General features: G+C 34.5%; 1 protein-coding gene across 3 annotated transcripts in view; it reads left to right on the forward strand.

Moving 5' to 3' along the window:
* LOC121429041 (peroxisomal acyl-coenzyme A oxidase 1-like) overlaps nt 1-22,626 on the forward strand; it is a 33,544-nt gene extending 10,918 nt beyond the window's left edge. For all 3 annotated transcript variants that reach the window (XM_041625950.1, XM_041625942.1, XM_041625957.1), the window contains exons 4-14: nt 6,868-6,975; nt 10,657-10,776; nt 11,975-12,090; nt 12,623-12,792; nt 13,914-14,076; nt 14,587-14,777; nt 15,096-15,257; nt 16,466-16,571; nt 17,183-17,329; nt 18,098-18,304; nt 19,763-22,626. In XM_041625950.1, coding sequence (XP_041481884.1) covers nt 6,868-6,975; nt 10,657-10,776; nt 11,975-12,090; nt 12,623-12,792; nt 13,914-14,076; nt 14,587-14,777; nt 15,096-15,257; nt 16,466-16,571; nt 17,183-17,329; nt 18,098-18,304; nt 19,763-19,828 — 1,556 coding nt within the window. In that variant the 3' untranslated portion in view covers nt 19,829-22,626. The remainder of the gene's footprint in view (nt 1-6,867; nt 6,976-10,656; nt 10,777-11,974; nt 12,091-12,622; nt 12,793-13,913; nt 14,077-14,586; nt 14,778-15,095; nt 15,258-16,465; nt 16,572-17,182; nt 17,330-18,097; nt 18,305-19,762) is intronic.
* The last annotated feature ends 1,840 nt before the right edge of the window (nt 22,627-24,466 follow it).

A 24,466-nucleotide genomic window follows, 5' to 3' on the forward strand; every position in this document is an offset into this window, starting at 1 on the left:
TTAAATACTGAATACCTGCAAATCCCATGGAGCTGCAGTTTAGCTGGCGCGTAAACAATGAATTGAGTGGATTAAACCCTTGACTTGCATAGGTCATTTGTTTGATTTATAGACAGCATTATATTTGATACTTTGGCAATGCAAGCATCTACAACTGACTCTCCATACACAGGAGAGAACCAAAATCCTTTTCAATGCGAGTAAATTCAGGGAATGAACACTGTCTTCATTGTATACAGCTGATTCATTGACTGGGGTCATATTCAAATAGAGCTTTATGATAAGCTCCCCTATCCTGAAAAATTTGGATTAATAGTTACTGTTGCAATGGGTGCTACTATCGTTGTCATAGTTACCATCGATAGTAAGTTTTATGCAGCAGGCCATGATATTTGTTTGGGGTCACATTCTGTTCCTTCATTTCTTTTCACTAATTCATCTCTTTTATTATTTATGGGGTGAGTCAGAAAACCTTTTCATCTCAAAAATTTCAAATTAATTAAAAAGCATGCAGCATAAAATTGTGACATATTTTCTTTATGAGTATTTTTCACCCACATTTATTTGATAACATTTTGATATGTTTATACTTTGATAACAGGAGGTATTTTTTTGCGTCAAAGTAAGGCGTCACTGCAATTAATTCCTGTTTTAAAATGAGTTGGAGTAAACTCTATTCCAAATTACTTTTCAATAAGAAATTATGAGAATCAATACTGAATAGAGCATAGAGAGCGTCCTAACTTTTTTCATGCTAAAATTAAGGGAATCTGACAATGAATTTTACTATACATGTTGTTTTCATGTTTTGCAACTCGTGTAGGATTAAGGCTTCATTGATATTTGTATTTTAATCAGTGCATTCTTAATTTACATTTACATACTATAAACTTTAACATCACTACAAATGATACCTCCTGATTATCCAGTCAAACACATTTACCACACAAAAATGGTATGAGATTATTTGAGAAAACATATTGTTTATGACATATGTAGGTACGTGTTCATTACAATGGCCAGGCTTATTAGACGTAAAATTTTTCTGATGTAAATTGTTTTTTTGACTCACTCGGTAGATCAATTTGTTTTACTAATTATCGTTTGGTTTGGTACTGTTGCACTCTGCCACTATCCCTCCCCCCTTCTGTCCTGATTGTGGTGTACATGTATCTGTTTATATTTCATGGAGTGAAACCTTTCTTGGGTAGAATAACAAGTAACACATTATGTATCTCATTCTCAGCATTTTAGCTGGTGGTGTTTTGTATGAACTTATTTTCTCAGACTTTACAATTATTTTGACCATAAAGTCTGAGATCAAGACAACAAAATCACATTTACATATGTTTGCTTTTGGCAGTTCTGCTTGAAAAGATAATTATGATTTTATTTTGTAATTTGTGTGTTTCATATAAATTGACCCATGCAAGTTGCACCTTTTTGTGACATCGCTCACACGCATTAATCCTGAGAGATTGGTCGGCGAAAGTACTTTACACCATGTAATAATTACAGTGTTTCACTTTCATAGGGATCACAAACCTCATTTATAGATACCGCAGTTTTTTAAGGAACTTGTAGTACTCCTTATTATCTCAGGACTGCGTTTGGGATTCATCGTTCAGTTGAATATTTCTTTTGTGTTTCAATTATTACTTGCAGTTTAATCCCCTGTACATAATAGTGCTAGTCCCTAGTATTGCTATATGAACCAGAATTTGTGGAGCGTTGTGGCCCAGTGGATTAGTCTCCGGACTTTAAAACATAGGGTCGTGGGTTTGAATCCCAGCCATGGGGAAATTTCCTTCGGCAAGAAATTTATCCACATTGTGCTGCACTTGACCCAGGTGAGGTGAATGGGAACGCTTTAGCGCCTATTAATATTGAGACTCAGCTACAGCCGGGGTAATAATATGGTACCAAGTATTAAAGCGCAGTTGAGTATATGCACATAGTAACTGTGCTATTAAGGAATCATGTACACTTTAATCCTTCAAATAATGACATACATAAAGCATTTTCCTGAACGAACATGCCTCCCACGATTACAGCAACATAAGTATGCTGGTATCACACTTCACGTATAAAGGTAGCGGATTAATTTTAGTTACTTAATTTGTTGGCACACTGCAATCTACAAGCCTATCACAAGCTAATCTCTATCATCAAACAAACTTGATTGATTTTGATGACAGAGCAATGTTCACTGGATTTTCATTGAAGAAATACATGTACATGCAATGAAGATTTGTCAATTGTTGCATAAAAAGCTGTATTTCTTGTGAGCAGAGATCGTTTTCGCATCAGTCCAGTGCCCAGTTCCCAAATTTAATGCAAGTTCCTTAAATAGGCCTAATGCGCACATTATGCTGTGTGTAAATGTTTCAGCTAAATTTAGACCTGGCACTCTACAGTTCATTATTCCTTAGCTTCCGAATAGCAGTTTGTGAGCGGATAATATTGTAATATGGTGATACAATTCAACTGTTCTGTTTACATGTAGACCTAGATGTAACTCTGTTAATATTTCCCTTGCTAAAGTTGTCAGTCAGTCATGTATCTATCCAATAATACAAGTCTTATGTACATCACAAGTCAATATTTAGCTTACATGTAGGCCGGTTTGACACACATTTGTATAATGAACCCAATGCAATGCTTCTGAATCATTTTCTAAGGGGGTGTGTCTAATCATAAAATGATGGCTATTTACACAGAGGAGAAAGTCCAATGTCAGCATGATAATGATCCATACTAACAATGAAATTGTGTGTACACAGTACATGTATATACCACATAGAATATCACAGCTTACACACATTTTTATACATGGTGTTGAGTCTACATGTGGTATGGTAGTAACTATTGGGGAAATTCTACATGTCTTTGGCTATATTCAAGTTCAATATTTTATTTGAATGCCATCCAAATGACAATCATAGAAATATTGTACAAAGTTTACCTTATAATTAACCTTTGATATGTCAGTTTACTTTCAGTTGTGAAATTAAAGACTGAAGTGTTTAAAAACATGGATTTTACCGTACTGAAAATTGATTCAAATTTGATACAGCTTGCTAGAGCAATTGTGTACACCTCTACCTTCAAATTAATTTATTGCATTTTACTACCTTAGTTTGTCTTAAATGTAAATTTTTGAATAAAACTTTTTGAAGATGTACATGTAGACCTGCAAATATATTACATTATGATTTCATACATGGACCTGGCCATGGAGGATTGTCTATTGTTCCTTGGGGTGATGTGACTGGTGACTGACAATGCTCTGCACCCCCCCCCCCCCCCCCCCCCGTAACAATAGAATAATCCTCCATTGACAGGGCCCTGATTTCATACCTTTTGGTTCTTTTTATGCTCACTTAATATGAGAAAGCGCACTCTTTTGAAATGAAAACCTTAGTTTTAAAACAAGGAAGACATGTATATCAAAAGAACTAACTGGGATGTCCATAAATTATGTTTAAAGTATTCCTTACACTGGAACTGGGTATCATTACATATATAGTAAGAGCAATTGCTATTGAAAATCTGCATTTATCGCAATTTATCAAGATGTTCTGAGCCGATTCCATGCAAAACTGTAAAAACTCTTCCAATGCTTGTTTGTACAATGTAGAGCATTGATTTATGTTGTGTCACTGTTTTGCTATCATTAATTCACTCTGTGCATCAGTGGCAGATAAAGTATACTTAAAGGGAAGAGGTCCAAAGGAGCCCAACTTATCTTTAAAAAAAATGTTTTACAAGCAGAAAGTTTTATTAAAGTGTAGCACATTTACGACTTTCCCATCATTTTTTTTTAAACAAGCCCACGTTCCCCCCGACCCCAGCTCATTACTCCAGTCACACCCCTCAAGTGCACCCCTCCTCCTTAACCCTGGATCTACCACTGATTTCTGTGAGTGTTGTAATTCAACATCAGATTTAAATACATCAATTACACTTGTATTTTTAACCAATCAGATACATACATGTACATTTGGGCTATATTTTTGTTTTGTTTTATTTTGTGTGTTTGTGTGTGTTTGTTTAATACATTGAAACCACTTTTTTCCTACTATCTTCCCTACACGTGCATGTATATCCATTCATGATTTGAATTGTCTGTATTGTTTTGGCTTTTCACTCTGTTAGCTTTTCATATAAAGCAGTTCACTTTCACCAATACATCAAACAATGAAATTTCCTCAAGTAATGCTTTGATACTCTTTTAATGATCATGCCATGTGTATTGCTGTTATTTGTGCCAGTTACTAACTTCACTCTTTCATCTTCAAAGTATTATACTAATACTGATTACCATTTTTATTTAAAAACAAAAATTAATATGTCGAACAGTTAGAAGCTGATTTTTTTAAAGTTATTTAATGTGAGTTCTTTTTTTTAATACTTTTATAAAGCTAGCTAGTAAGCATTATAAACTGATTATAGAATTAATAATTGCATAGAAATAATCAGGCTCCAATAAAGGAAAAATTGTATTTATTTTGGAAATCCCCTGTTACACTCACAAATGTAATAATCGCCCACAAATGTAATAACGCCCACAAATGTAATAACACTTTACCCACAAATGTAATAACGCCCACAAATGTAATAACACTTTACCCACAAATGTAATAATTTTTGATCGCCCACAAATGTAATAACACTTTACCCACAAATGTAATAACGCCCACAAATGTAATAACACTTTACCCACAAATGTAATAATGACTTTACCTACAAATGTAATAAATTTGAAGTGATTTTTGGCGAATTCGTTCTAAACTAATATTCTATAGTAATGCGTTCATATAGCACAAAAGTTCAAAGTCTTTTTCCAGACCCGGTTTTTCAAAATTATAATATACGTCCAAAGTCTTTTTTCCAGACCCGGTTAATTCAAAGATTATAATGCAAGTCCAAAGTCTTTTTTTCAGACCCGGTCGTTTCAAAAGTTATAATATACGTCGGTGAGGGGTAAAGACAACACTCTTAGCCCAAGCATCTTAAGTGGGTTTAATTTTGAAGATTGGTCTCAGCTGTCATTTTTTTTCAATATTTCTTTATCTTTTAAATAACCGGGTCCAGACGAAAGACTAAGCATAATACTCGTCTTATACGCGGTCCGGAGGTAATGGCATAAACCCACATTGATACTTTGAATTCTCTCTCTTATTCCACAAGAATAAGAATATGAGTCTTTTGTTTTTAGGATTGTTTAAATCATTTTTAATTTACCGGGTCTGGAATAAAGACAACGCTCTAACGTGTGCTTTTCTACATGCATGGTCTTAATTTGGAGGATTGTTGGTTTTTAGATTCGTTGTTGGGGGTTGAGTTTTATTGATTTTTTATTCCTGAAATAATTGTGTCTGGAGGAAAGTCGATCTTCGACAATCGGTCTTCATGTTGTTCCACAGTAATTAGATTATTGGGTATTCGTTTTAGAATATTTGTAAAAACTATTTTATGTTTCAAATAGTAACCAAGTCTGGAGAAAGGATGTCTGCTTTACCCACGCGTTATTACAATGTTTTGTAGGGGTAGTAGTATTATTTTAAAAAAGACATATTTTTACTGGGTGAAACTTTGGAAATTAGGTCTTAGATTCGAACTTTTTCAGTTACTTTTTTTAATAGCCGGGTCTGGAGGAAAGAGTACGTTTAAAAACTCGTGTTATTCCACGAGAATAAGAATATAAGGTCTTATGTTAGAAGATTTTTTTTCGTAACTGTTTTAGGTCTGGAATAAAGACAACACTCTAAACCTCTTTTAAAACAGGTTCCTAGGTTGAAGGTTTGTTTGATCTTAAACTTTGATTTTTTTAATTCTTACTATTAGCGTTTTTTTAAAGAAAAAAATGGTCGGGCTGAAAGATTACGCTATATATCCAGCATTAATAAGATTATGGGGTTTTATACTGTTTTTAAACTGTTATTTATAATGTTTAAATAACAGGTAACCGGGTCTGGAGAAAAGACTACGCTTGATTCTCAATTTACCCTTAGTGCATATATTCACAATATACACCGTATAAGTTGAAACAACAACAAAGACATTAATTCCACCAGTTTTAATTAACTGGGTCTGGAGAAAAGACTAAGCTCGATTCCCATTTTTTCCACAGGAATATCATCGTATCTTAGTTTGGACTTATATTATAAATTTTGAAATAACTGGGTCAGGAAAAAGACTTTGGACTTATTAAAATTCTTGAAACAACCGGGTCTGGAAAAAAGACTTTGGATCTATATTATAATTTTTTAAACAACTGGGTCTGGAAGAAAGACTTTGGACTTGTACTTTGATGTTTTATTAACCCGGTCTGAAAAAAAGACTTTGCACTTTTGTGCTATATGGACGCATTACTATAGGATTTTAGTTTAGAACGGATTCGCCAAAAATCCCTTCAAATTTATTACATTTGTGGGTAAAGTCATTATTACATTTGTGGGCGATCAAAAATTATTACATTTGTGGGTAAAGTGTTATTACATTTGTGGGCGTTATTACATTTGTGGGTAAAGTGTTATTACATTTGTGGGCGTTATTACATTTGTGGGTGCAACATCCCCCCCCCCACAAACTTTAATGACCAGACCTCATCATGCTCTGACTATTAAGTACCGGTATGATTATTCTGTACTTCTATCCATTAAAACAAATGGAGAAAAAACTGCAAAGCTGTAGATTGTTAAACATGGTTAGAGTTCACCTATTTGTCCATTTTGCACTCAAGAATTACATATCATTATTTAAAAAATAGTTATTTTTTGTGTTGTACAGTGTGCAACTGATCAACTCTTGCTGGTATTTTCATTGTGTTCAATATATCATTCTCTTAATACTTTGCACTAGGAACCTTTTTGCGTGGACTTGAAACAACTGCTACATATGACCCAAGAACTCAAGAGTTTGAGATACATTCACCCACCCTGACTTCAATGAAATGGTGGCCTGGAAATTGTAAGTAATTCTTTCTCTAACCTTTTAATCCCCTCTTTTCTCTTTATATCATTAATGTCATCCTATTTTGGTTTGTTCTCTCTCTTGGTCTCTTTATTTTCCTGCATACCAAAAGTAGAAAGTTAGAAAAAATAAATAAAAAAATTGGCAGTCTAAAGTTAATAACTATTTGGGTTAGCCACATCCACTGAATAATCAATGAAAGATCTGAAGTTATGTTATTAATTTTTGTATTTTTAAAAATGGTTACTTCATTCTTGATATTTATTTTTCAAAGAATGTAAATAATTTCTTTCTAGAATGAAGAAAAGGCCATGTTATGGTAGTATTGAATATAAAAATTATAGTACTTATAAAAGGGGGGAAAAATGAGAGAAAAGGAGGAAAATAAATGAAGAATAAAGGACATTTAATTGATTACGATCACAATGGATTATGATTACATGCATATTGTAGAACAGTTCCTTTGCATTTTTGGCTGTAAAAAAAAGTTTTCAACCTAAAACATCTGGTATTTTTTTAAGAAAAACATTGATAAATTAATAGTGATTTTGCTGATTATATAAAACTACCATTATAAAGAAGATTTTTCAATCAAAGTTTTGCAAAATGTACTCTCTGTTTTTAGTAGCCAACAGATAGTTTTAAAAATTTCTATATATTTCTTGATTGTTCTTAATTTTAAACAATTAAGAAATTTAATCAGCTTTCTGATGATATTTAATATTCTTTGAATAAATCGCACCTGACTTGTCAAGATTCTAAAGGGGGAGGAATGATGCGGTTTATTCACCAGAAAATACGGTATATTTTTCCCAACTGATTTGTGATTCAGACAACCATTGATTAAGGTGCTTAAGTTACAGAGTAACACTTGCTCATATTTGTTGGGTTATTTCATAGTTCAAACAGAAATCTGAAATAGAAATCATCTGAAAATTAATTTTTCCCAATTAATCATGGGCCTGGCAGCCACTGAGCAGCACGTGATCGACAGTGCTCTATCCCTTGAATGGTTGAATGCCAAACAGGGTAGCATCAATTCCCATCTCTTAACATCTTTTTGTCTGATGCAGCTTGGGCTTGAACTCCCAACCTCCCAGTTGTGAGGCTGACGCTCTACCAACTGAGCCAACACAGCCCACGTTCTCTGCTCTCCTACTCTTCATGACATTTCTCCTCTTCTCTCTTCTTTCTCCTCTCTTCCTCTCTTTCTCTTTACATATACACATATCTTTCTGCATAATCCTATCTTGAACATTGTTCACTCTATATCATCTTGTTTTTCTAATGATTATTCTTTATCAATCTATCTCTACATTAGAAAAGATAAATCAATCAAGATTTACAAAAATATTTTTAACAAGATGTACAGTCGTGCATCAACATCCATATAAAATGGGAAATTTATGGTATAATGAGAAACATTATAAATCAAAGATATTCAGTGTCAATAATGCTTTGTATGCATGTACTGGTATTTTGGCACTCTTTTGCACAAGTACGTCCATGTCTGTGCACACATCACTAGCGAGGTGTTTGTATGGTTATCAAACACCTGCATATAAGAGTACCTGGAGAAAAGATAAATAAGGCTTGTTCTTGTGCTTTGTATAATGGTATATTTTATGAGAGAAAAGAAACTGTATCAGTGACCAAATATATGTAGGTAGATAGTTGTAAGAACGTACATGTAAATATACATGAGGAAATACCTCAGGTTTCTGAGAAAGGGATGAAGAGTTTGGGACATTGGTATGAAGATAAGTTGAATGACATGCATCAAGGGATGAAGATCTATTACAGAGTGGTAGAGTGGTTAAGGAAGGTGGATAGGACATTGATCCCTGGGAATGCGAAGGTGTGGTGCTGCCATTGTGGGTTGCTGCCACAGATTATGCGGCAACTGCAGGCGTATAAGAACTCAGTCTCCATTGTTGAGAGGATGCAGTAAAAGATGAATTTGTTCTACCAGAATTGGTTAGGTGTTCCCTGAATGTTGACAGATTTGGCATTCTTTTGTAGATATGGAAAGCGAAGGCTTCCTAAGGCATCAGTGGTAGAAGAGTACAAGGAAAGGTTAAGTTGGTCACGATGATGAGAGAGCTGGAGGATCAGACAATAGTAGATATGAAACTGATCCGTACAGGGAGAAAATGGAAGGCAGAAGGAGCTGCGGATGAAGCCATGACAATGGCTAAATGGAAGGAGATGTGTGGTGCTGTCCAAGTTTGTGGGAGCGGGGTAGGGTATCTTTCTTGCATGAGGTGGTACATGTATAGCAAGCAAGGCAGGAAGGGCAAGAGGGGTTTGGTGGTTGAGGTGGTCAAGGAGAAAGAGGAGGAATGTAAAGCTACACTGGAGGGTGTGCAGGGTGCATGGACTCGTTTGGATAAAGAAGGTCTCCTGGGACCAACTCAGGACGATGTCGTCTGGAGCCGTGCGCGTTATGAACAGTTCCACCTCTGATGTCCTGCCAACGCCAGTGAATTTGAAGAGGTGGGGTTGTGTGGAGCACGACAGCTGCAAGGTTTGCAGGATGGCAAGAGGGCCGTAAGAGCATGTCAACTTGTGGAAGGTTATTGCAAGCCTATACATGGAGGCATTACCAGGTTTTGAAGGAGATGGGAGCTTTGGCAAGGGCTGTGGTAGAGGCTATAAAGAAGAATGGGCCCCCGAGGTTAAGGAGTATCGAGTTTGTCAAAAAGGGGACAGTGTGTAGTAAGACTAGGCAGAGACAAGATATGGGTGAGTTGTTAGCTGCAAAGGACGAGTGGGAGATGCGTGTGGATGAGGGGAAGGCATCTTAGTGCTTTCTGGACAATTTACATCTCTTCAGTGTCAACGAGGGTGATTTCCAGGGTATACCAGCATAGCACTGGCCAGCCAGGGGGATTTGTACAGCACTCAAATGACTGAAACGTCAGTGATACCTGGTGTGCTGCTGATGACCTGTTGACATCTGTGGAATTTAAGATCTTTCTGTGTCTGATACTGTATGCATGTACTGGTACTTTTGCACTAGTGTGCACTTACATCCATGTCTGTGCACACATCACTAGCAAGGTGTTTATCAAACACCTGCATATAAGAGTACCTGGAGAAAAAATTGTAGGGCTTGATCTTCTGCCTTGGATGATATGAAAGTGGTCTAGTTTATAAGAGAATAGAAACTGTATCAGTGACCAAATAGGTACATATAGATAGTTGCAAAAACATAAGAAAATGTGCATGTTGGTGTTTTTTTAATTATTTTTTCATTTTTTCTGTTTATGGCCTGTTTTGTTTTTTTAATTACAAACGAGAAAATAATTGCTTTAAATGCATGTGATGCTTAAACTCCAAATATTCATGTATCAAAATATTCCCTTTGCAGAAAACATACCAAGCATATCCCTATTAAATAGAGTGGCAGCAATTTGATAAATGGGGTAGTGATTTCTTACTTTAAGATAGAGAGCTAGGATTTGTTTGTACCACATGCATCTAATTTGATATATGATGCAAAAAATAGTCATTGTCCCAAAATTTGAGATAATCCTGTACAAGGCTTTGTTGCCCAGTTACTAGGTATTTATGATAGGCCTACTCATCAATTCCATCAATGTTTGAGATGAGGTTGCTTGATTGCTATAATGGAATTAATGTATTTTTTTTAATCCTATGTTTTAATTTGAACAGTGGGTAAGACTGTCACCCATGCTATTGTAGCTGCTCAGCTGTACACTAAAGGACATTGTATGGGAGTTCATATGTTCATGGTTCCTCTACGCAGTTTAGAGACACATCTACCTCACCCTGGTAAGCCTTACACTGTCATATTAGAGCCTGCCTATACCATCCTAGGTATGGCAAGCCATTTTATTGCATAATCATATTTCTTGATATCAAAAACATAATTCTTGATACCAAGAATTTTAATCAAGAATGTTTATAGTAAATAAAGTGGCTTTAATAGGAGGAAATCATAGTTTGTAAACAAATTTTCGGCATTACTCCTATGCGTTTAAGGAGTAATGCCGAAACTTTGTTTACAAATCAAGAATGTTGTTTAACTATTCAACTCTTCTATGGTACCTACTGATGGGCTGGTGATGCAGCTTTTTTGTCTACCGCATACAGGCTGTGGAATAACCTCCACTCTCTCCTTTAAGTCATCACCAATAATATAGGATCAAACAAAAAATGAAGACCTACCATTAATTTCCTAATAATTATAATGATAATTAAAGATTTGTATAGCGCACATACATTGTATCTGTCAATGACACTCAAGGCGCACAATTAACAACAAATAAAATTAATAAATACACAAAATTGAACAAACTGACAAGAAAAAATACATAATCAGTTAAAGTTGGTAGTCAAAGTAGCGGCTAGGCCTTATCACACAACAGTTAAGGAAATGCTTCCCTCATTTCACATATGTACTGGACTTGGATCAATACTGTGACTGCCTCGTAATTTACATTCTTATGCTGACCAGGGATGACATCTCAAAGTCTGTTGTATCTCATGGTCCAAAAGGCACTGTTCAAATATCTTTTATTATTAATATGTGATAATTCTTGATATAAAAAACATAAAATTATAAAAAAGCTTGCTACATGTATATGTATATACATCGGCATACGATGGCTAAAATTTTCCATCTGTTGATGAGTTTTGTTAGAAGCGTTTGATCCAAAATGAATGTATCTAATTTGGGATTTTATCATAATCTAATCAAGAATGAGTGTTAGTTTAAGGGTAATGAATGCTGTTTTAGGGCTGACAGTGATTTATCTCTTCTACTATAGAGTAGTATCCTCGAATGGGTAGAAGGATTACAAGTCCTTTAACACCAATCTTATTGATTGATTGGATGTTATAACAGCCTGATTATTAATCTTTTAGCTTTGTTATGAGACCACCATGTTAACTACATTTTACCAAATGATTCTAATATCAACTAGAATTGACTTATAAGCAATATTTTGTTTCTTGTTGTCACTTTCAGGTGTTGAATTGGGTGACATCGGACCAAAGTTTGGCTATAGCAACATTGATAATGGCTTTCTGCGATTTAACCACTATCGCATTCCAAGAGAAAACATGTGCATGAGACATTCTCAGGTATGTAACATTCACTTTAAAAAATATCTTTTAACTGGGAATACTAAGTTGAAACAAGAGAAAATATGAAATCAAAGTGTCTCTTCATTTGTTTGAATGTGGTGTGTCTGTTGCCAAAGCAATGCTACATGATGCAAACCAACTCACACTAGTTCTGACTGGTGTGGGCACTTAATAATGATTGAATTGAAATTAATTTTCTTTCATTGTTCAGGGCTCAGCTGCATGAAAGTTTCTATTATGCTTTTCTGGTATCTTTATTGGAATCTTGTTTTTGATTGGCTCTTAGGCATGGCCGCCATAGTGTTATAATAAGATGGCAAATTAACCATGATAGTAACTTTAATACAATGGGGACAAAGGGCAGTTTTCCATTCTTACAAGAACATTGCAAATCCAATGACTAAGGATACTCAATTTACATGGTCACTATAGTATACTATTGGATTACCCAAAGCTTTAAGTAGGTATCTACAGTTTCAAAGTGTTTTTTTTTTGTTGCCTTAAATATCACAATCTCTTTTAAAAACAGGTCATGCCAGATGGAACGTATGTTCCACCTCCTCACAAGAAGGTTAGCTATGGTAGCATGTTGCCGATTCGCAGCGCTATCGTGGGAAACACAGGTTGGGCCCTGGCAAAGGGCTGTATTATAGCAACAAGATACAGCGTTGTAAGGAGACAGTCTGAACTCATTCCTGGGTAAGGAGGAGTTTAGTGTGATCAAGAGAGTGTCTGTTCACACTCAGTATTTTGATCTCATTCAGGAAGCAAATTAAAAGAGATATGTACATGTAGTTGTAATTGTGATTTCGGCAGAGTCAAGTCTCAGTTTATACTGGTCTGTTACTGATCATAACCCAGTATTCCGATAGATGGATGTTGGAAAATAGGACATATTGGCCTGCAATTTAGTCCAGGTTAATTTAGGCCATAGTCTAAACTCTGCTTAAATTGTGGGAAGCCAAAAAATGTTAATTATGTTTTTACATGTTTGTTACCCAAGCTTTATAGGTGAAAAAAAAAATAGTTGTTTGAAATGAGCTGCTAAATTGAATTTGAATTGTGAAGGATTTCAGCCAAAACCAGCTATCCATTGTTTAACTACAACTTCGTACGAAGTTAATTAAAATTCAAGCTCAGAATATGGGCTATTATGAACAGAAATTCAAAATCATGGATTTTAATTTACTTTTAAAAGTCTGTAATATATTAAGTAATTAAAGCAATTTTTTTATTGATAAACAATAATATTAGCTATCACACCTTACTAGTTGGCTTTCATATTATATAATATTTGTCAACGTAGAGGATGTTTTGAATGTGCTTGTCTTATGATTGACTGGATGGAGATTGCTTGGGTCTCCTGTAGCAATAGGCATGACCTACCTTCATCATTGAAGACACCTTTGAACCAAAACAAACAAGAAAATGAAGAAATACAACAGGCAAATTCCAATTACATAATTTCATTTCATTGATGTAAGGTTTGACTACCGGTATCAATATTATGATAAGTGCCTTAAAGAGAATACCTAACATTGATACCCCAAGAGAGAATTTATTAGCTTGAATCGAGCTGTTGTCACTCATTTCATTTGAACACAGAAATGTTGAGGGGGGCATTACCAGAGTCTTATGGGATGGATTCTTATTTCCAGAACACCTGTAGGTCATTTTATGAACTTTTTAATAGAGTATTTTTTCTTTGACAGGTTATGGGTTATTTAATCATAAATGCGAGAAAGAAGCAAAGATCCTGGACATAGTCTATTAACAATGTGTAACGATTTATGTGTGTTGTGGTCATTATCTCTATGTAGTACCAAAGAAGCAAAGATCCTTGATTACCAGAGCCAGCAATTGAAGATCATTCCCAACATTGCTACATCCTTTGCCTTCATCTTAACTGGAAAGGAGATGATGAAGACATACTTTGATAGCCTTGCTGAGATGAATGAGGGGAACTTTAGCTCCCTGCCTGAGGTGTGTATCAGTCAGCAAGGATTTATGGATTTTTTGACACACCCTGTCATTTCATGAATAATATTCAATTGCATTTAAATTCTCTTTAATTCTGACATCTCCATGCCATCAGACTATGGTGTCTGAAGTCCTCTGTGACAGAAATAAAAATGAACAATAAGTTGTGATTACATAGTGATGAGTATACATGTCCTGCCGTTGCATAACTTTGTTAGTCCCATGAAATTTTGCATGGTATTTTTTTTTCATTTGAATTGTTAGGGTTAAATCCTGCCAGATACTTAATTATCTTACCAAGGTCAAGAACTGCAAATTGATATGAACAATTTACAATTGGACATAGAAATGCTGCTGCACAAGTTTATTTTAGTCCCTAGGGCTTCTTAGCTGTTAGCTATATCAACTTCACCCCAGCACCTTGACATAAGCAGTTTCTATCAGAAACATTTCTACCCACTATTTAATCAACTTACCCATAATGGCCTGTGGCTTTACATGGTACCTTTACAGCTCCATGCGACCTCAGCGGGACTGAAAGCCTTCACATCAGCTGTTGTTGCCAGTGGTTTAGAGGAGCTTCGGATGTCTTGTGGAGGTCATGGATATTCTAAGGCCAGTGGTTTCCCAGAACTATATACCACCGCAGTCCCAGCTACTACCTATGAAGGAGAAAACACTGTCATGTTTCTACAGACAGCCAGGTGATTTACTAAAACCATATCAATTCTGAATCATGTATTTAATCATATTACTGTCCAACTGGAATGCCATTGAAAGACACAGCAGAATTCCTGCCCAAAGATGTAACCAATATTTTGTTACATGCCTCTATTTGATGATGTGTCATGTTATATTAAACGATTATCCCTGTAAAATATTGTTACCTTAATCGTCATTTGTGAAAAAACAATGTACCTCATGAAGTTTTTCTCACCCCTGTTTCTTTTCATGTGTCTCTCTGAGAGATATACAACCTTAGAGTAGGTTTAGTGATCATCAGTGTCCTTTGATTCTTGTAGGTACCTGATGAAGGTAGCCAGACAGGTAGGATCAGGAAATAAACTGGTTGGTTGCGCTGCATACCTTCAATCAAACCTATCACCTCGATGCTTGGCTAAGAGACAGACTGATTTCCTCAGACAGGATATCTTGGTAGATGCCTACAAACATAGGGCCAAGAGGTAGGAATATAGTCTGGGGCGCGTTGCATAAAACTTTTTTACCTGAGAAAACTCAGGTTGTTTTTACCGGAGTTTTTGCCCTGTGCTAAAGTCAATGGCAGAAATCAGACTAACCTTAGTTTTCTAGTTTTTACCAACGTTTTCTCTGGTAAAAAGTTTTATGCAACAGGCTTCAGGTGTTTCAGATAGATGTTCTTTGTACTTGACTGGTGACCAAATAACATGCTAATTGAGATATTCCTATTTTCATGTTCTTATCTAATATAATGGATGTGCATTTCCTATTCAAACCTAATCAAAATGATAATTATTATGTACAAAGATCGGATTTCAAGTGTTGCTGATTGGAAATCAAAATGATAAAGAATCTGTTTTAGCACCAAAGTCACCAGTTGTGCATAAAATCATACATAACATATAACAGGTTAGATAATAGCAACAATGGTAGGATTAATTGTGACTATTGACATTAGCTTCAGAATATGAAGTCAGATTATTTCTCTTTGGCCCGAAATACAAATGACATACTTCAAAAGTGGACTGAGGCTCAGCTCACTATTTTTGATTGCCTGACTGGACTGGTCCACCTAATAGGCAATGTGAGTCTTGCAATTACCCTCAATGTGGCTTAACCACTGAACTAGAAATAGCAAACATTGATTGTAGCTAAAGAGCAATATAAATGTTGAGGTGAAAAGACAGGCAATGCATGTTACAGGGTATGCTAAGGTTCTCACAGGGGATTCCCTGATTCTCCCCCCATCATTTTCTGCTTGCATACAAAGAGAAATGAAAAGGTGCTTAGCAGGATTGCTAATCCTGCTTAGCAGGATTGCTAACCTCAAAATTACTCTCTGAATTTCTTTTAGATGCTTACTTACTGTAGGTCAACCTTCATCATTTTAAATGGGCACATTAGAATTCATCTGGCAGTAACCATTTAGGTCCCTTCAATGGTAGGGCCAGAGAGACTTAACCCTTAATGGAAAAGTTCACATTGCTAACTGATAATTTACCGTAACTTTACTCAATAGCCTGATTACATGATATATTGCACAGTATACTGTCATTAATATTAAGCTAAAGTTTGTCTTATATTATTTGTATATTGGCATGCCAATCGTAATCATTTACATTTTGCTGGTTTTGTTGTTAGTTAGCCTACTTAATGTTTTCATTCATCGATGTGATTTTAATATTCTTTTCAGTGTTGTGATGTTAGCAGCAAAGAGGATGGGTGAAGAAATCAAGAAGGGTCACTCTCAACCCGTTGCATGGAACAACTGCCACATGTATCTTATAAAGGCTGCAATGGTAAATACAGTTCATGTGTATACTTTCTTGACTGTTTTTTATTCACCAAAGATTCATATGAAATCAAGTATGACTACATTCGACCTATTGCTGAAGAACTGAAAGCTGAAGACCCCAAAAAATTTACCTCTGTCGAAACTTTCAAAAATCTTCTAAAAACCTTTTTATTTAACTCTTAGCTCTTTATGCACCTTGAGCACTCTACAGAGTGGATTTGGCGCTTTATAAGTCACATTATGATTATTATTATTACTATCATTGCCAAGAACAATCCTCCCATGTATCTCACCAAAATTGCAATGATAAACATTTACATTAAACTTGAGTGTTTAATATCACTCATTCTTAATTTTTTGTATGAAATGAAAAGCCAAATGATGTGAAGCATTTGGCCTCATGAGACAGGTTTGTTTTTCACTCCCCATATTCAACTCACCATCATAATCAACTCTCTATGGGCATCACTGGAAAGACAAGATGTAACACAAAGCATAATACGAGGCGCACATGATGACAAAATTAATACAAAATAAGAAAATAAACAATTATCATTAAAGCCACTTTAACAGATAACACTAATACTTTCCTATTTATTTGCTTGATAAACGTAGGCCCATTGTCACCTGTACTGTGTGGAGAGTTTCTTTGATGGAGTAAATAGTACCGATGCTTCACAACCTGCAGTGGATGCTCTCATGTCTTTGTGTCAGCTCTATGCTATCTTTGGGATCAGCCAAAACAAAGGAGATCTGCTCCAGGTATGGTAGTATAATAAATTGATTGATGTGGAAGCATTGCCTTTTTTTACTCCCTCCTTGAATCAGAGGGTGGTGTCTTTGAATCCCATTGCGGCCAAGCATCCATTGGCAAGGTGTCAATCCACTTTCCACCCAGGTATGAAAAGGTCGTATGCCTAGAAATAAAGCTTGAAAAGTCTTGTTTTAATACTCCCCAGGGAGTGGAGAAAGTCCTAATATTGTGTGCAGACAATCCAGGAGCCGATGAGTGGGGTAATAACATACCTCTAAACCACCAAAAAACATTGTTTCGATGTAGTAAGCACTATATATATGAAATGTATAATATTATTTTGTTATTATTAATTCTGTAATTCCTGAAGGTTTTAGCAGATAATTTGCGTACATTTGAAGACGTTAAAACATTGAAAACAATAGCTTCCTGCTTGTGAATTTGTCTGCTCAGAAACAAGATTATTGAAAGGGGAAAGACACTTTGGAAACGACTATGTTATCTTGTAGGGGGATCCAAATCTCTGCCATCAGCCTTGTGATTGTAACATTAATCAGCACATGTCACCCTTGGCGTAGTCTTATCTACACAACTGGAAAGTTGTTTGATCTCATTCATTCTATTTATGGATGAAATGAAAATGTTTGCTCAAAATCAAGGAATAAAAATTCAAATGTGATATATTTGGGTCCTAATTCCTATGAAGCCTTCTTAGCATATCCTCCATGAAAAATATATATTTCATTTTCCTTTGTTTTGTTTTGATATGGTTTCAGGATGGTTATATTAATGGTGAGCAGATAGATATGTTAGAGCGTCAGCTGATAGACCTACTAGCAATCATCAGACCTATTGCTGTAACTCTGGTTGATTCTTATGATATCCCTGATAAGATGCTATCTTCAGTACTTGGACGCTATGATGGTAACGTCTATGAGAACCTGTATGAGTGGGCCAAGAAAGCTCCCCTAAACAAGAAAGAGGTAAGCTTGCTAATCATATATCCCAATTATTTATACATGTATGTAATAATAATAACAACGTGCCTTGGAATAGAATATTTCTAGATAGATGGCGCTATATAAATGCCTATTATTATTATGTTAAACCTACTGGTTAGTATTCTTGTAGATTATATTTAGACCACACTTTATGAAGAAAAGGAAGAGCTAGTTGGGGAAGAGTAAGATGGTAGGAGGGAGGATGCTTTAAATCATACAGAATAAACGGAGGTGATAGAGTAGATCACCGGCAGTGTAAGATGAATCTGCCTCCCCCCATTCAACCATGACAAAATAAGTTTTGGGGGTCATTAGGTCAAAGGTCACAGTGGACATTAACCTGAAAATATTTATTTCTGTTGATACCAGTGAAGAACTGTTTGAGGGTTAAAACTTTTGTCTTATTGGATTGACAATGAGCTGATTTTATGTTAGTGTCACAAGGTCAGATATCGTTTAAAAATTTTCAAAATTGTGTAATAATTTCTTGTTTTGGTAATGGAGGATGCATAGTTTTCACTGTGTGCAGTCATTAATCCATCTATATTTTTCTTAGGGGGGGGGGTATTTTTAGTTCTTTGTAAGAATGAATTATGCATTTATCACAGTTGCTTATTCTTCATGAATGCAAGAATAAAGGAAACAGAATCACCTCTTAGTGGAATTAGAATGTTTTTGAAACATCGAATTTGCAAGTTTAAAAAATTGATGAATGTCATTTTCATGGAAGAGACATTAAATATATTCATGTAATTTGAGATACATGTAGATTAATCTGGTTACCTGTTCTTTTTTATTTGGCCATTTAGTGGTAGGCAAGCATTAAAAATATTTTAATTAAGATTCATTTTATAATGTAATTGGATGTTATCCATTGTGTACAAGCAGTGTAGCATAAACAATCTTAAAGAGGAAGTTCACCCTTACAAAAAGTTTATTGTAAAAATAGTACAAAAAATAATTTTAAAAAACTGCTAAAGGTTTGAGAAAAATTCATCAAAGAATTAAAAAGTTATTAGAATTTCAATTACTTGATTTGTGACGTCATATGCGAGCCGCATTCCTACATAGGGAATGGTAAAAAATCAATGAAATGTCATTTTCTCAGAAAATTGAAGATGGTTTTCACTTTACCTTGGTATATCAATAGACAAATCATTTCACACCTGATCATGTATAGAAAACAAATTAAGTCATCAGGAACCATACAAAATTTGAAATTCATGCATTTTATATTACATAACATAAAGGGCAGCTTCTCATTTATGACATCACAATTACAAAACTTTGAACTCTAATAACTTTCTTAATCTTTAACTGATTTTTCTCAAACCTTCACCAATATTTTTTAATTATTTTTCTGCTATTTTTACAAGAAAGTTCTCTTCAGGGTGAACTTCCCCTATAATGTGCTTTCACAATTTTGTTCATTTTTTTCAGGTTCCTGCTGCTTACAAGTACATTGGACCATTTCTTAAGGAGAACATAGCCAATTCAAAGCTCTGAATCATGTGACCACCAGTAATCTATCATGTGACTGTAAACTCTGAATCATGTGACTGTAAGCTCTGAATCATGTGACTGCAGAAAACCAAGTGATCTTCCATAGTAAGCAATGAATGTCTTGGTTCTATGTGAAATTGATGCATCTATACATTTCATTCTGAAATATAATGTAATTACATGGACCTTTTCTGGTATAGATAAACATGTCAATTCATCTTTTTTATATTGGAAACAGTTGATATTGTTTGTCATTGTTAAAAGATAATTATTTAATCCCACAAAAGGCGATGACAAATTCTTTCTCAAACAAAAAACGATCAGATTAATCCCAGGCTTTATGTAGCTGATTGCAATAAGATCAATAACAAATCTTATGGCAATTTCGGAATTCTCTAGTCAATGTGTGAAGCCAATTATATACATTTTGAAATAAACAGAGCAATATAATTCGAGATTTATAAATCAAGATTAATGTTTCTTATTATCACTTGTACATATACCTCAAACAATACTGTTTATGATAGACCAAGATATGGAATTAAATCATATTAAATCAATTAAACTTAAAGAAATTGATATTTCATGCAATTGAATTCCTGTTTATTAATTTTGGGATAAATTATTAAGCTCCCATACAGTATGGTGGTATCAGTATTACCCAAGCTATATCTCAAATTACTTCATTGTTTGTTGTAAAAGTGTAGTTGAGCAGAAACAAAGCATACTTTTTTTCAATATTTTCTTCGTTACATGTATGTAGTTGTTTTAATCTCTGTTAGATGATGTACAATGTATGTGACAATGTACATTTTATAAACTTGACATTTTACGTGACTTTATTTGTTGCCAATGAATATCAGGGAATTTCATGTTAAACTCAGCTTTTGAAATGAAATATATTATGTTATTATTACACATCATTTGATAATACTAGTTTCTGTAATGATTAGTATAATGTCTTTTGGTTTTTTTTTGCAAGTCTTCTGTTGTATGGAAGATAGTTCTGAATCTTGATATTGTTTGATTTTATGTTTAATATTAATCAATCATGCTTGTGGGTTGGTGGAGGATAGTAAGAAAAAGATTTCCAAGATGACAAAGGGAGGCATTTTTTTTTTTGGGGGGGGGGTTTAATCATGAGAGATTACCTTTTACATAGTGATTTATCCATCTACTTAATACCAAAGAGGACTTCTGGCGTAGATGGAACAATCTTTCAAATTACGTCAAATATCTGTGTGTAATTCATACAAGTAAAATGGGAGCGTATTCATTCATCTATAGATTTCATGTTTAGTACTGCCAGATCAAATACCTAATCATTGCTTTTCTTCAAATAAAGAAGTTATGGTGAATATTAACTTTAAAGTTTACTACACAAAGTTTACACTCAGTAAATTGTTGCATTAAAACTGTTAAAAAGGAATACTGTAGATTTTTATATTCGATTGAAAAAAAAATGAATAGCATTTGATTACTGCTACTGTGCAATGTATTAAGTGATTGTGAAACAGTTATGTAGAAATGATAAACATGATATCTGTATGTATGGTGTTTATAGCAACCATAGTGCAGTATGTATAAACAGTTGATTTATGATACAAAAATCCATCTAGGAGCACCATTGTACTGTTCGGTTGCTCTCATTTTAATGTTAAAAAATGTTCGACTACTTACTGAAAATTGCCTGTCAATGTCTCGTAACTTTAGACCTTTTATCAGAAATGTAATTTTGAAATGTGCAATCAACATTGTAAAGAGGATTTGTGATGTGATGAAGTTAGTTGTACAAAGAGAATGAAATTATAAAATGCATCACCTAAGATGGTCTATTGATGATTTGCAAAGACTAATCATTAAAAGAAAAAAACTTAGGGTAAAGGATTTATTTTCATCTTCAAATATTTTATAGTTTTATGAAAGTGAGAGTAGAGTCATGTTTTATGATGATTATGATTTCTTCAAGGTTGAAATTGGTCAGAAATTCATATTATATTTTTTTACTTAACATGACTCTACTTTTAATGTCATTCCTCATATTGTTCATTTTTGTTAATGTAATTTAATGAAAATTGATTTTGATAATTTCAATGTTTTCATTTGACTAGCTTGGGTCCTGTTTTATATAACAAAAAGTGATATACAACATTAGCAAGCGCTATGAAACAAGCCACCCTTTATTTACCCGGGGTAGCCACTTCAGTTCCAAAAACTGTGGGCCCTGCTATTATTACCCTGGCTTTAGCTTAAGCAATGAGTATTTGATTACATGAAATAGTCATTCCAATCTGTCATGAAGTTTAGCTTATCATAGAATCGTATGTAGAGTATGCAATGATAGAAGTAATGAGTCATCTTACCAAAACTATCGGGTTTAGATTACTGTGACGTACACAATGCCTTTGATTTCACACTGTCTTCTTGATGACAAATACACTCATTGCATGATAGCATTGTAGACTTTCTTTGCTTCTTTTAGACAACATGTCTGATTAAAATTTCTTCCCTCTTTTTCCTTGGGTTTTACAATTGTACAAATTTTCTCTTGAAATTAAAAATTCTTCTATTCAGTGTTGAAATTAATTCCCTTTTTTACATTGTAAAATGTCTGTAGATTGATAATCTTATCCATACATGTTATATCATTACAACACTATTATAAATATTTAGCAGTATACCATAATGTATGAATGTGAATAATGAGTTAAAGTTTTCTATTGAATTTAAACATTACATGACTGTCAATATACAAATAAATAATTTATACTAAAACTTGGCATTAAAATCATTGAAATCAATATTTCTTTTTTTGTATTTTAAGTAATTTATTTGACAACTGGGTAGTGCAGTTGGATAAACCAAGGAAAGAAGAGGGTAAGAGATAAGGAAGTGGAGTGTTGGAGAGAGGGAGAGAAAGAGAGAATGAGTGAGGGAAAATAAAAAAGGGGTTGGATAGAGAAGTTTGATTTATGCATTGCTTCCATCTTGCGATTGTCAGTATTCTCTTTGCCACAGTCTCTCTCCTATTTCTTTTTTTAACCCCCCCCCTTCCTTTCCCCATGCTGTCATCGCTTTTGCTACCTTTACTCGCCATCAGCAATATTCACCATGTCCTTTTAAGCTCAGCAAAGGCTAAAACATCTCTGATCGCCCGCCAACCTCGACGTGAAAACTGATCTCGCTCGCCCGTGGGCCAACCAAGCACTTCTAGATGCTATATTTTCAAAATAAAATGATTATACTTTTTCTATATCTCATTTTACCCCCTTTTTTCTCCCCTCCTCCACCGTCATCTTCATCCTCATCGAGTGGTGTAACTCGAGAACCTGTAGCGTTCTGTATCCTACTTGATAAGGTCCTCTATGCCTGTATATTTACCAAGATCCTATGCAAATACCTCTGACATGGGGAAATGCATACTCAGTTGGTTATGCAGTGATTGTGGATGTGAGTGCATGAGCATTTGTGCCTGCGATTGATTTTATTATACACCTTTACTGACACCAAGGGATACAATATTTGTTGGCTTCTTGAAGTAGCGTATCACAAATTCTGGGGATTTTCTGTTCTAATGTATCTTTTCTCCTTTTTTCTTCTCATATTCTTTCTTCTTCCTCATCCTTCTCTTCGTCCTCCTTATACTTTTTCTTTTTCCTTTTCTTCCTTCTATTCTTCTTCCTTCTCTTCTTATGTTTCGTCTTCCTTCTCCTATTCTTCTTCATCTTCTTTATCCTCTTCTTCCTCTTCTTCTTTTTCTTCTTCTTATCCTTCTCCTTTTCTTCTTCTACTTCTTTGAAGATTTTTCTTTTCGAATAGACTGCAACAGCAAACTCTAGCATTCATAATCACAGATTCATAAAAGACCCTATATCCATAACATCAGGGCACTCTCCGGTATTTCGACATGACAAATCTTTTGTAGTTGATATTCACTCGCTGTAATATAGGAAAGGTCGAAAGTAGGAATTGAATTTAAGTCATCAATCTCTTGATATGTGTAGATTGATCTCAATTCGGTTTCATTTTAGCTATTTTGTATCGTCTGGCAGCTAAAGGAAATGCGTTTCTGTTTCCTTTGTCATGTCTGTAAGAATGTTCTAAGACAGCAAAGATTATCGACCTACTACAAAGAGATGGTTTCAATTGTTTTACGATATAGAATGACAGCCTTTTTGTAGAGGTAGTGTTTAAAGACAATTCCCAATGTCATTCTTGTATGTGAATATAACATTAAAAATGAGTTTCGTACTTTTTTTTCTAAATTTCATGATTGTGAGAAGGAAGGTGATATCGATTACTTTATTTTTTCTTCTTTCATTTCTTTATTTCGTATTTCGATTATCTCGCGAGTAGCACCAATTTGATTCAGTATAAGGGGGTAATTATATTTTTAATATGAATCTGAAAACAGCATAAAATAGGTTTTCGGTAAATATGGTATTTATGATTTTCTTAGGACTATCATCTTAGAAGTATAGTATACCGGATCATTACAACATCAATCGTTTCCTTTATTCGGTGTACGATTTTCCAAAACTTCTGACTTCGTTTTCTAGCATTGTCTATAAGATACTTGTTAACCCTATGTGAAATTACATATAAACTCTCGAGCATTTCCAAAAGTTTACTCTGGATTCA

Source organism: Lytechinus variegatus, chromosome 1 (genome assembly GCF_018143015.1).
Source record: "Lytechinus variegatus isolate NC3 chromosome 1, Lvar_3.0, whole genome shotgun sequence".
Taxonomy (NCBI): domain Eukaryota; kingdom Metazoa; phylum Echinodermata; class Echinoidea; order Temnopleuroida; family Toxopneustidae; genus Lytechinus; species Lytechinus variegatus.